Source organism: Phoxinus phoxinus, assembly GCF_949152265.1.
Source record: "Phoxinus phoxinus genome assembly, chromosome: 24".
NCBI classification, from domain to species: domain Eukaryota; kingdom Metazoa; phylum Chordata; class Actinopteri; order Cypriniformes; family Leuciscidae; genus Phoxinus; species Phoxinus phoxinus.
The window spans coordinates 5,639,456-5,652,635 of NC_136899.1; the positions used below are offsets into that span (position 1 = coordinate 5,639,456).

The 13,180-nt window shown below is 37.6% G+C and overlaps 1 protein-coding gene across 7 annotated transcripts in view; it reads right to left on the reverse strand.

The window, feature by feature from the left end:
- pde1ca (phosphodiesterase 1C, calmodulin-dependent a) overlaps window positions 1-12,824 on the reverse strand; it is a 69,871-nt gene extending 57,047 nt beyond the window's left edge. For all 7 annotated transcript variants that reach the window (XR_013796293.1, XR_013796294.1, XM_079601411.1 and 4 more), the window contains exons 1-4: window positions 12,356-12,824; window positions 11,333-11,637; window positions 6,414-6,464; window positions 4,311-4,476 (exon numbers count right to left, since the gene is read on the reverse strand). Coding sequence is in view for 5 of the 7 variants with exons in the window: in XM_079601411.1 (XP_079457537.1) it covers window positions 4,311-4,476; window positions 6,414-6,464; window positions 11,333-11,417 (302 nt within the window). In the remaining 2 variants the exon portion in view is untranslated. The remainder of the gene's footprint in view (window positions 1-4,310; window positions 4,477-6,413; window positions 6,465-11,332; window positions 11,638-12,355) is intronic.
- Between the last annotated feature and the right edge of the window lie 356 nt (window positions 12,825-13,180).

Sequence of the window (13,180 nt, forward strand, 5' to 3'; positions counted from 1 at the left end):
TGTGGGGGGTTGCGGGGGAGACACTCATATTGAGTAACAAGCCCCCTAAACATGACAGCCTCTGCTCTTTGAGATTTGTAGGTCAGAGAAAACAAATACTCTCCAGGGCCTCCTTTGTGGAAGAATGACAGGATAAACAAAGCTTTGAAAAGAAAGGTTGGAGATATCTTTTTCAGGTGATTAATAACCCTACATGCACTGCCCACCAATACGCTGAATTTTAATTGATAAGCAATCTACAAATATCTGCATTTGAATAGATACAAATATTTACACTATTTTAATGTGTAAACCTGAAATATGATTTTTTTTTTTTTTTTTTTTACAAAATATTTAAAAAGTTAGCAAAACTTTGCATATGTGTTTTTTGTTGAGTATCATATTTGATACATCAGGCTTTTATGTTTCACTTAGTATGAGGTAAAAAAAAGTCCTCAATTTTATTCAGATTCATATGCCGGAAGCTAGATATTTTAGTCGATAAAGTGTTAAAAATTATATTTTTATTACACAAACACATCGCAGAGCTGTAACCCCTGCAGAGCTGTGTGGAGCACTTTTAAGATGGATGGATGCTTTTTTATGGACTTCTAAACATAAACGGCCATTCACTGCCATTATAAAGCTTGGAAGAGCCAGGACATTTTTTAATAGAACTACGATTGTGCTCGTCTGAAAGATGAATGTCATATACACCTAGCATGACTTGAGGGTGAGTAAATCATCGGGGAAATTAAATTTTTGGGTGAACTATCCCTTTAATGCATATGTATCAGTTGTCATTTATTGCCCAATAATATGTCTTAGTAAGATGATATATAAATGCTTAGTTTTATGATCAAAGCCCTGTAGATTTTATTGGGGAAAACATACAATGTCATGCAATATAATGATGACTCAAAGATGCACAAATAAGCATTCCTCAAAAGCCTGAAGTATCATATTTGATACTCACATTTATACATGATTTTTTTTTTTTTAAATGGATAATTAAGGAAACCTAGGCTGCTTCAGTCCATTAAGTGTTCATCTTGAAATATTACTAACAATATAAAAGTTATTCTAACATTTACTTTATGAAAATCTGTAAAGATTTCACAGCAAAAAGACATGTCATTTTACAATTCTACTAAAAGGACTTTTACTTTCTAAAAAGTTGTGTACAACAGGTTTTTCAGCAAAGCTGATAATTTAGAGGCCTTACAAATCTGTGTATCAAAAATTATAGGCTTTACAGGGTTAAAAGGATAATTTGACCAAAAATTTAAAATGAAATGTGGAATGACATGAGGGTGAATAAATTATGATGACAGAATGTTGATTTTTGCAATAACTTTACCTTTAATGCTACATTTAAATGATTTATATTTGAGCTTTAACTCCAACCACAGCTGGACTAAAGTGTTGCCCGACTGGCACCTGTCCAGCTCGAGTCTGAATGCTGTTCGCCAGCAGTCCTGTTTCCCTGCATTCCTGTAAGATCTCCCTCAATCTCGCTTTCATTCACTCAGTTCATTCTACTCAACGGAGCTGCACTCAACTGGAAAATTAGGTTTCTCCACTAAAATGAGCTCTGCCTGCTACAGACCTATCAGAGAGACGGCTGAAAGCTTGGCTAAAAGAGCAACGATAATCGAAAGAAAACTCGAGGCGCGCAGGCCGTTTGAACCAGATGAGAATGGGACGTCCACCTATGTACGCTCCCCCGAGCCCCGGCTAAAGATCGGAGGCGTGCAGAGGTCAAATCATCCATAAGTCAAGAGAACCATCGGGGGCAGCTGATGTAAGGAGAGACAGACACTCTCCTGAAAAAAATCCTGCTGTGTCTCGCACCTCAGACGTAATGAGTTCATTCAGAGGAGATGAACCTCAGCCTGCTGTGTTACACATGAATTTGCTCCAGAGGAAAGAGGGAGAAAGAGAAAGAGAGAGAGGGGAAAAAATGGAGCGAGAAATGAATCCTCTCCTAACAACATCATTAGAAAGGAAAAATGCATAGGTGCATGACTGCAGTCTGTTTTCCATGCAGGAGAAAATAGACAGATTGTTGCAATAAACCATTATTTTGATAAGCAATTAATCTGTCAATCAGACTTGCATTGAAGGAAAAACCTGTGCTCTTTTGACTTTAGCCAACTACTGAGACCGTCCTAGTAACCTGCTAAAAACTCAGCACACCTGAGCAACCACACAGCACCCATTCACAAAATCCTGGGAATGAATTTCACAAGGATTTTCTACGGAATTGTCAAAAACAAGCAGAATAAAAATAAAATAAAAATCAGAGCTCGAGATCTGAGCTTTCATATGACATATAAATGTCATAGCTCCAAAAATAACTAGAATCAAGAACCAATTTATAGCCATGGAGAAATGTCCAGGGTGTTCAACATTTCTCGACAGGTCGTGTAAAGGTGAATGTGTCTGTCATAGAGTAAAAGTCACCTCTTAGTAAATTAGAATAATAACGGCTGACACTCCAATCTGTGAGGGTCACGCTGAATCAGTTCAACTCTTTAGTCATGCAATTTTCAGATAAGACTAATGAAAGAACAGCCCTGCCAATCTTAATGTCTTATCCTGGGGGGGCACAGTTTGATATAAGATCAGAATGGTCTTGTCCAATCACTCACTCAAAAGGTGCTTCATAGGTGCACATGCTCTCCTTGCCCTTTTAATTAAGTTCACACACTTCCTCAACACATACACCCAAAAACAGCACCATTTCCCCCTGTGGTGAAAACCAAGCTTTTAATGTTGTTTATATGTCTATGTGGTGTTTTTAATATGCTTTAAGACAAACCGTGTGCAAATTCATAAGTCATCAACACCATTGCTGAGTATTTTCTCCTTAAAACGGCAGTGAACCAAAGAGTCTCAAAAACACGGTTTGAAATCGCTGGCGTTTCTCACGTCACAAACTACCTTGTAACCAATCAGGTCAACGTGTGATCGTCAACGAGTGGATCTCTGAGCTGGAATGAGTGAGTAGGGGTGGGGCTCATTTGCATATTCATAAAACCACGTATACTAAATCAGACAAGGGTGTAGAGTTATATTCAAGCTATTTTAAGGCACGAAGAATATATTTTTCAAGGGAAAAATTTTAAACGTCATTTTGGTGAGCAAAGATGAGTTTTATGGGGGGGGGGAGAGAGACAAGGGGACTTTAAGACTACTTATATCTTTGTACCAGTTCTTTAAAAACTTTAAATATGTGTGCTTGAATCAGGCTGATATGATTCTCGAAAAGACAAGATTATCAGAGATTTAGTTTTTGTGACAATTGTGGCCACTATGAACAGATCATGTTTGGGTGAGCTACTTTTTAATTATTAATTTTGGTCATTCTATGTGTTCATCCTCCATTGTATGCATCTCTCTAGTTAAGGGTTAAATTCTCTCTATGGGACATCTGATGACAAGGAGGTGGGCTTTGGCTTGGCACATTGTGCTATCCCATCATGCCATGTTCAGACTGGTTATTTCTCAGCTGGAAGGGGAGACTCCCTCACCTGCAACCCATCACCCTACAGTACCTGCCAAATGTGCCTTCCCAAGCACCCCAAGTGCACAATAACACACTAATAGAACATTAAGGATTCACTGGAGCACAGTTTTACAGTGGATATTTATAGCAGCCGATGCCTGGTGCTGACGTCAGGACTAATGCCATACGGTTCTCCCCTGCCTTCCTCTCACAGGGTGATTAATGAGAAGCTGCTCGCTACAGAACATCACAGTCCACTGGAGACTCCCTGTTTAACACAGCCGGTCGCACCAGCAGACAGCTGAGTCCACATATCACTCGGTTTCATCATTTATTTTCCTGTCATTCACTTTCAGAAGGCCACAATGACAGGATTTATGCGCCTGACGTCCATGTGAAATCCGTTCGGGATACACTAGGATTGGAATGGATTAGGATGGTTTACTGAATTGCTGTGAAACTGGGGTTTACGGCATTGAAAAGGATAAAATTGTACATCATCCTTACGAACAAATGTAAAAAAATCTATATATGTGATTCAGATATTTTAAATAAAATAAGTATGGTCAAGAAGTACTTTTTCAAAAGTTTGGACACACCTACTCAATCATAATGTTTCAAGCTGGGTCTGCCAGCTGTGCTTATAAGCCGAAAACACGCACAAAGCAATTTATGCGACATAATCACTGCATAATTCCTGCGATACGAGCATGTCCATTCACCAGTTTGACTCTACAGTGCTTTTAAAGCTGGTCAAGGAGCAGATATCAGCCCATATTGATTGATCGATTGTTAGTGAGGTGTGTGATTCCCTCCAAACCTTATGGCGGTCTTCTCCATGGCATCGGGACTGTCGACAGAGGGCAGGTCATCAGCTAGAATCTCCTCTGGACTCCGCGGGTCAATCAGGATACCCCGCTTGTCCTTGTCCTTGATCCCGATGCCTGCTGTGATGGCGTTCCACAAAGCATTCTGTGACTTGGAACCTAATGCAACAATCAGAAATCAAAAGCTCAGAGGGGTGTGTGGACGACAGAATGCAAGACCGGGGCAGAGTGAAAAGTAGACATAGAGATAGAAAGATAAAGGAAGAAAAACTATTTTGTGTCATTTTTCTGCTCTGCCAACATGTACAGTAGTCGAGAGGTAAAGGTTTGGAAGGTTACTTTGGGTAGACAGTCCCTGCTGGTAGATGCTGTAACTGCACCATTAAGAGGGCAAAACATATATATTCATTGACTGCAGGATTGTGCACCAGAATTTAATTGAGAATTAAATCAAAATGTAAATTTGTTTTACTTAACTTCTGCATTTTTGGCAGTGAGGAAGTGAACAGGAGGCAGAACTGAAATTCGATTTTGAATGTAATAAATTCCAAGTAAAAAAATTCAAAGAAGTTCATATTACTGTCATTTTTAACAAGAAAGGTAAAGTTTGTCAAGACAGATGGACGGATATATGGACAGACGGATGGATGGGTTTGTAAATTAATGGATGGATGGGTTTGTAAATGGATGGATGGGTTTATAAGTGTATGGATGGATGGTGTATGGATGGATGGATCTGGGTTTGTAGATGGATGGATGGATGGATGGATGGATGGGTTTATGGATGGATGGATGGATGGGTTTATGGGTGGATGGATAGACACTCAAAGCAACACCAAGTAGTTTTTCAACCTTCATAATATATTTCCAAGAATCTTGTGATGGTACATCGACTTACAATAGGTTGAATGACACGTCTGCCATAGCCTGACGGGGTCTGTATTGCTTTTACTGGCACTACGGAACTTCGGGGTTCGGGTAGTAACCCGAGCACAAAAAGAACTACAATATTCGACTGCTTTACGGTATACCTCATTTCCCCCACCACCCCCCACTTCCTCAAATTCGGACGTGAAAGCCCAAATAGCTAAGGAGGAGGAGGGACCGACTTGGCCGTCATGCTGTCGGACTAATAATAGCTACATGATTAGACGAACAAAATCATCTTTTAGGATCCTAATGACTGCAGGCTGATAGACATGTTTGTTTATTTATTTATTTTTCTGGTGAAAGTGTCTTGCCTCAGGCTATAATGCAAATCGATTTTTCAAATTTGCAGCTTCATCTATGGTTGCTTGATATTATAATATTGACGATATATTCTATTACCTACAACACAAACATTGAATTGAATTATCCATTATGTAAAACAGTAGCCAATAGGCTAATGACGCTGGCTTGTAAACGTGAGCTACACGATCTTTTGGCGTTTGAAAAAAAGTAAAACCCATGAAATTATATTCATATGATGGCATGCTGACATATATGCCACTGTGTACCTGGGATTTCACACACAACGCAGGCAGTCTGAACCCAAGACGTGAGAACTCCTTCTGCAGAGTTCGGGGGTATCGACTGGTCAACAAATGCACGTATATCCCCCGGTGTAACCATGACAGATTTTGCGACAGTAGTAGAAGACAATACTGTTTCCTAACTGTAGGGGGACCCCGAGAGCAAAAGCTACTTGGTGTTGCTTTAATATTATTATATATTATAATATTATTATAAGACACAAACAGATAGTTAAACAGACAGACAGGTAGGCTAGACAATATAAATATATGAAATAGATATACAGACAGACACAGATAATATGCTCAGGTGATTAGGTCAAATAAATATTTCCGAAACTGAGTGTCCATGAACAAACATGGCATACTTTCAGTGCCTAGCCTAGCCTTCAGATGGCACACAGACAACATGAATGATTTCTAACACCTCTCATTGCTGTTATGATCATAGACCTGTGGGATTGTGAAGACTGTGAACTTTACTGTCACACTCATACCCGTTTCCTCGCTGTGCAGGAAACAATTCTAAAGTAAAAGTGAAGCCAACAGCTTTCAATCACGTGTCTGATTGCACATACTCACGTGCGAAGCGTGCCAGAGGTCTTGAGCTGCTCTCTCCCGCTTCATTCGCCACTGTGGAGAGAAAGAACAAAACACAGACAGATGAGTGATGTAGACCTTTCTTCAACAATCATGATGACTCATCAGAAATCGCTTTTCCTCGCCACAAATTTCAAGTTTGCCACAACCACACTCACAGAGTTTCCGGAAACAATCGTAAAGTACAGAAATTGATTTTCAGATGAAACAGAAAGGTAATGTTGTTGTTGGTTTATGTTGTTTACCTGATGCACATTTCAGCATGCCTATAAAGAAAGCATAAATCATTTCACTCACAGTGTCATTTGCTTATCATTCATGAATATGCAAGATGTGGTAATTTGATAATGATTAGATGTTTTTTAATGTACTCAATACAAAAGTGTTATATTTTAGGAATTTGGCATTTGTCCCATAGTGAGAGAGGCAGATGAGAATGAGTCATCTGAATAATCATAAATTAGATTTCTCCTTAACATAGCTAACTTTGTAGTCTGCTGCTTCTCAACAGTTTCTCCTGAGATATAATGCAGTAAAATATAGACACAACATTTCTCATTAATGCCCAAATTAGCTAGCTATGCCACCCACATTCGATGTTTACCTGTCACTTCACCTTATTTTAGAATAAACATCTGAAAACAGTTCTACTTACATGAAACATGACTGTCCTCAAGAGAGAAAAAAGTTTTATGCTGTTTTTAGGCATGAAATGGTGATTTATAGTCAAGAAGAATTCAAGGTCACAGATAAATGTGTGTGACATTGAAAATACCACAGTCCTCTCACATTTTCAATAAATGCAGACATAAATCCTGCTCTGGTTTAAACGCTATCTGCTGAGGGGACATTAGACATGTGGTTTTTATGTGTTTACTTTAAGAATTTCTGCTGGGAAAAAGTTCCCTGTTAAAATCTGTCGAGGCTTCCATGATTCTGAGCAATAAAACTGCCTCAGGATGGATGAGTAAAAGAAACCACATGAGGTCAAAGACAACACGCAGCAGTGTTGTTTACACAGAGGAAGTGCTGCTGTAAAAACCGAACGGAGAGCTCCTCCCGCAGGCCACATAACCACACTGCACTGAACTAATTACATTATTAACAGTTGACCGCTGGAAGCACCGTTTACTGAATCCACAAGAGGTTTTGAAAAACTAATAACTCATCAAAAGGTTACAGGCATCCAGAAACATTTAAAATTAGCATCTACGACACTGAACCAGCGGAATGGCGTCTAATTCATAACGTTAGCGAATCGTTGTTTATTCATTGAACCGATTCGCGAAGCTTTTGTGAATAGATTCAGAACAACCGCAAGATTAAAAAACAAGGCGTTAAATACACATTAAAAATACATACATTACAATATATACACCTTACATTTCAAAGTAATTTAAACTTAAATCACATTAAACTGACTTTAAAAAGGAGTTGAATCTTGTAGGCCTACACTATGCCGCCTGGATGAAAATTGCTTTACTTATTTTGATTAGTTAAAACAATCTAAAACATTATGTTGTCATAACTTATTGATCATATAATGTTTTACAGTGTATAACATGCATAAAAAAGGAACTTAGTTTCAACTTTTCTGTTGGTAGGCCTACCATAAGAAATATAGCCTAGGCTAGTTCAACCCCTTTACAAATGTATTTGAAATACATGATATGTAAGATTACTTATATATACTTAACTCCCAATAAAATTAGGCTATATAAAATAAATAAATGTTATTTGAAATAGAATCCATTCCAATGAACAGCCTACCCTATCATAAGTGTGAAATAATTGCTTCTTAAACTAGTTAGGCTATTTAAATTAGTTGCCAATGCAATATTTCTCATTTTCATTCAGTTTACATTTTTCAATTGATATTGATAATTCATTTTATTTCAGATAAAAATATAGCCTACTGAATATACAAAAATGTTTAAACATGTTAACGATAACAGCCTTGGTTCTATGGGGGATTTCTAAAAGGTAAAAAAAAAAAAAATAGCAATTTAAGGAAATGAAAGAAAGAAAAATCATGAAACACTGAGAATCACACAGGTGAATAAGGGCTGAAAGAATGAGAAAGACAGAGGGAGGGAGTCGTGAGGTTGTTAAGTGGGGACTGCCGGTCCGCAGGGGGCACAGAGGTAATGAGAGGGAAATCAGAGAGAAGCCTTTAGCACAGTGAGTTTGTCAGGCTGCTGAGTGTCCTACGAGTCAGTACTCAGGAGAAGAGGAAGGACTCTTCATTAGAGATAATGACTCCCCCTGGGCAGCTCACACGACTCCTCTAATGTGCTGACGACAGAAAGGCCTCCAGCAAGGGGCGCACGCATCACCCACACCTCCCCTGACAGGTAACCAGCAAAGACCCCTTTTTCCATGTAATGCCTTGGATATCTAAAGTCTTCATGTATGCGTGTATTAATATAGAAAATTATATATATAGTTTTTATTATTGTTATATTATTGTGATATATATTATTTTTCTATATTTTCTTTATTTTATCATTGTAAACATATTGCTTTCATTTTTATTGTTAATATAAATTAAAAATTGTTTTTATTATTTCTATATTATATGTAATTGTAAATAATTATTATTCTATTATTACTTGTATCATTTATATATATTATTGTTATATTATTGTGATATATATTATTTTTCTATATTTTCTTTATTTTATTATTGTAAACATATTGCTTTCATTTTTATTGTTAATATAAATAAAAATTTGTATTTATTATTTCTATATTATATGTAATTGTAAATAATAATGATTCTATTATTACTTGTATCATTTATATATATATATATATATATATATATATATATATATATATATAGAGAGAGAGAGAGAGAGAGAGAGAGGCTATATATAATGATACATTTAACTAAGTCATATATAATAATAATTATAAAATAAATAATAATATATATATATATTGTATAATAAAAAATATTATTAACATCATTAACACAGATTTGGGGTCTCCTTAAGGGCTCCACACCTGACCCTGGAGCCTTATTGACTCCTCCACAGGTGGTTTAATTAGGCCCCATTGGCCATCCAAACACACACACACACACACACACACACACACACACACACACACACACACACACACACACACACACACACACACACACACACACACACACACACACACACACACACACACACACACACACACACACACAGCTCTATGGGGACGGAAAGGGTTGGGGTTGTTTGTCAGGCAGAGGCAAGAATCACTAGGTCGTGACATCACATCCTGCCTCCGCCGGTGACCATGGAGACGGTAATCGCAAAGGCAGCATGGGCGATCCACTGGAGAAAACTCTTATCATTGGCCCAGTGCGTTTTAAAAGCGTGACTGTTTGTGTGGGCTTTGCTTTAATGATAAACACAGGTTCCCGTGAGAATTCATCCAATCAAACAGAAGTCACAAAAGGTCTCCAAATGATCACTTTTTTCTTTTTTTAACCTGATGCCTTCGATTTGTGCACCGCTGTGGTTTCTCCATATCTTCATCTCCTGAATGTGGTCTGTTACATAAGCCCATGACCTTTTAGGAGAATAATTACCACCATGCAATGTTCTGCCACCACAACTGTCATGTCACATTGCTGTTCAAGCTCTCTTTGTTCTGAGCCTAAATCCGCTAACCCTGTCAGAAAAATCAATGTCCTGATATCGTAACCATCACCATCTGACAGGCCACTAAACCAATTCAGGATTTTTGAACAACACAGGGCATTGTGAATCATTTTGTGCCCAAAAAAAGTTGTTTCTTATGTAATCTAATTGTACTCAGGCGACTCAGAAACACCCAGAGACTGAGAGACACAATCACTTTGTTGCTTTCTTGTTACTATGACAGAACAGAAGACAGAGAATTTGCATGCGAACTCAAACTGTCTTCAACCAATTTACCAAACCTTTGTGCATGTGTTAAAATGGCGTTTAGACATCTCTGAAGCCTTTTCTGAAACCTTCACATATAAAAAACACCATGACCCCTTTCAATAGCTCAAAACATAAACCGACATATCGGGTTGATACCTAATGTAACTTAAACTTGTTAAAACGCTTCAAATGTTCTTCATTGAAAAATAAACATTATTAAATGCCATGGATTTCACATGCTAAGGTTTTGATATGATTTTTTTTTATTGCATTTTCTAAAATTTTTGTTTTTGCTCAAACTGACCCAAAACAGACACAACATTACTCTACTGGAGCAGTCATTGTTCTGAAAAGGCGTAACTTTTTGGTTAAAAAAAGCATCAATATTATATTTCTCCATGGATTTGATATTCAATGAATTTAAAATAACAACAATATTAATAATAAATGTAAAAAGATGATGATTCTTGTTTATAATTAATGATTGTTATTGGTAAGAATTTCATATTTGTACTATTATAAATTATTTTTAAGAAAGAATTTATAACAATAATAAGGATAATTACTGTTATTATGAATTCATAATAATAATCATTTCTATTCTTAATTTTATATTTCTGTTTATTATTATTATTATTATTAAGAAAGAAATTATTACTCATAATAATAATAATATAACAACTATAACAATTAGTATTTTATTGATTGATTGATTGATTGATTTTTATTATTCATATACAGCATTGAGATCTCTGGGACCATTAAACATAAAAAATGTAAAGTTAACCCTCATGTTCTGTTGAGATTGACATTTGTTTGATATGGACCTAAAAAATGAGTTCTCTCAAACTAAACTTGATAATTTACGGTTGTAAAATCCCAAAGGCACTTGTAGCAGCTCCATGCTCGCTCACACAGAAAAGAATCAGTGCTGGCCATCGAAACACACACACACATCCACCCACACACGCATACCTGATCAACTGTTCTTACCAATAGTGAAGCTGTAGCCATCAATGCTGAAAGTGGCACTCCGGCATTTTTTAAATCCTTGTTTTTTGGAGCTCAGCTCTGACATCTTCTCCCGTTTGCTCTGTCCGTCTACGAGAGGAGAGAAACTCTTGAAACAGACTCCTCAGGTGGGAACGCGTACTCTGAGCAGGGAACGTCAAAGATCAGAGAGGATCATTAAGGAAGTCACAGGGTTGGCATCTCCTGCAGGGACCGCATCCCATCTGTAAAAATCCCTCTTGAGCTCATCATTCAGGCCTGTTTCTCTGTTGCCTGCCTTTCTTTCACTGTAAAGAGAATAAACACACAGATGGGAGATGTTTCTCTCTCTCTCTCTCTCTCTCTCCCCTGCCGCTCACACTGTGACCCTTCCCACTGCTAAACTGTGCTTGATTATAGGCTCTCTCTCTCTCATTCACTGTTAAACTCACTCGCCCATTTACTTGAGCGCTAAGCATATATGCATTCACTGACCTGAGTCAGTGATACGTGCTGATGTTTATTCGTGTGCCTTCTTCAAACCTGTGTGGTTACTGTACGTGTGGGTGGGGGCGTGTGTGTGTACAGGTGAATGTGTGTCATGTGCTATTGCAAAAGGGCAACCTTTTTATGATGTTCAAACAACACACTTTGTCAGAATTGCTGGCTGGATGAGATTAAAAGAAGGTTATAGAAGGCAGTGGTGTCGAAAACAAAACAAGTCTCAGAATCCATACAGGACCAGCTGAATTACTGAATTTTCTTTTGTTTTGATCAAAACAAAAATGTGTCAATTTATTCCAAACCTGTATGACTTTTTTCTGCTGTGGAACACAGATGAAAATATTATGAAAAATGTCTGTATAACACTGTTTTCCAGATGTAAACATCTAAGACAAATGGAACACAAAGCCAAAGGATTGTGGGATATCAAAGGAAGCAAAGGATAAATCTATGCAGCCTTCAAAAATCGATCAGGTGAAGGTCACTTAAACTAGATTGGGACGTGCCTTGATGCCTTCCTACCTTGGAATGTGTCCTTCGAAGGCAGCATTTTAAAGTTTTCGGATGCAGCCAATATGAGATGGGAGGCAAAATATTAGGTTGAGGCTTTTGCGTTCTTTCGCAAATGTTTTGCGTTTCCCCAAGAAACTTCCTGTTCGCTCGACGCACGCAAAACCTTTTGAACTCGGCGAAACGCAAACGTTTTTGCAAGTGAACGCAAAGGTCCTCGGGGAACGCAAAACATTTGTGAGAAAACGAAAAATCATCGGCAAATAATTTTTCCACCATCTCATCTTTTTTTCCTTCACCATGTCCCTTTAGATCCTCCGTAGTTTTCTCTTTCTGGCCATCTTCTATCTTAGCGGAGCAACAGTTTGTAAAACTGTCAACATATTTATAGCTACCTGAATCATAACACGTTTGGTTTAATGATACAGAGATTTAATTGTGACTATCGCCCCCTAGAGTCTGTTTCCTCCACAGTCCCAGTAACAGGAAGTATTCAACAGGACGGTGCATTTAGTATGTGAAAACCAAAAATTAGTGTTGTGTACTTGATATGTTTCTGTTCCACTTACTGCTGAAATAACACTAGATAGCATTGTACGAAAAGCACACATTTCTTACTATATCTTTCCAAACATCTCTTTTAAACAGGACTTTGATCTCATTTGAGTGATGCAACCATTCACTGGTGTTATGTTACAACCCTGTGGCACTTCAATTCACTCACTGATTAGACTTATCTAAAAAAAAACGCAAGTCTTGAATTACACCTTCAAGGCACATTTGCTTTCATAAATGCATCTAATATCTGGAGATCTAGTATTTGCCCTGTAGCTTTTG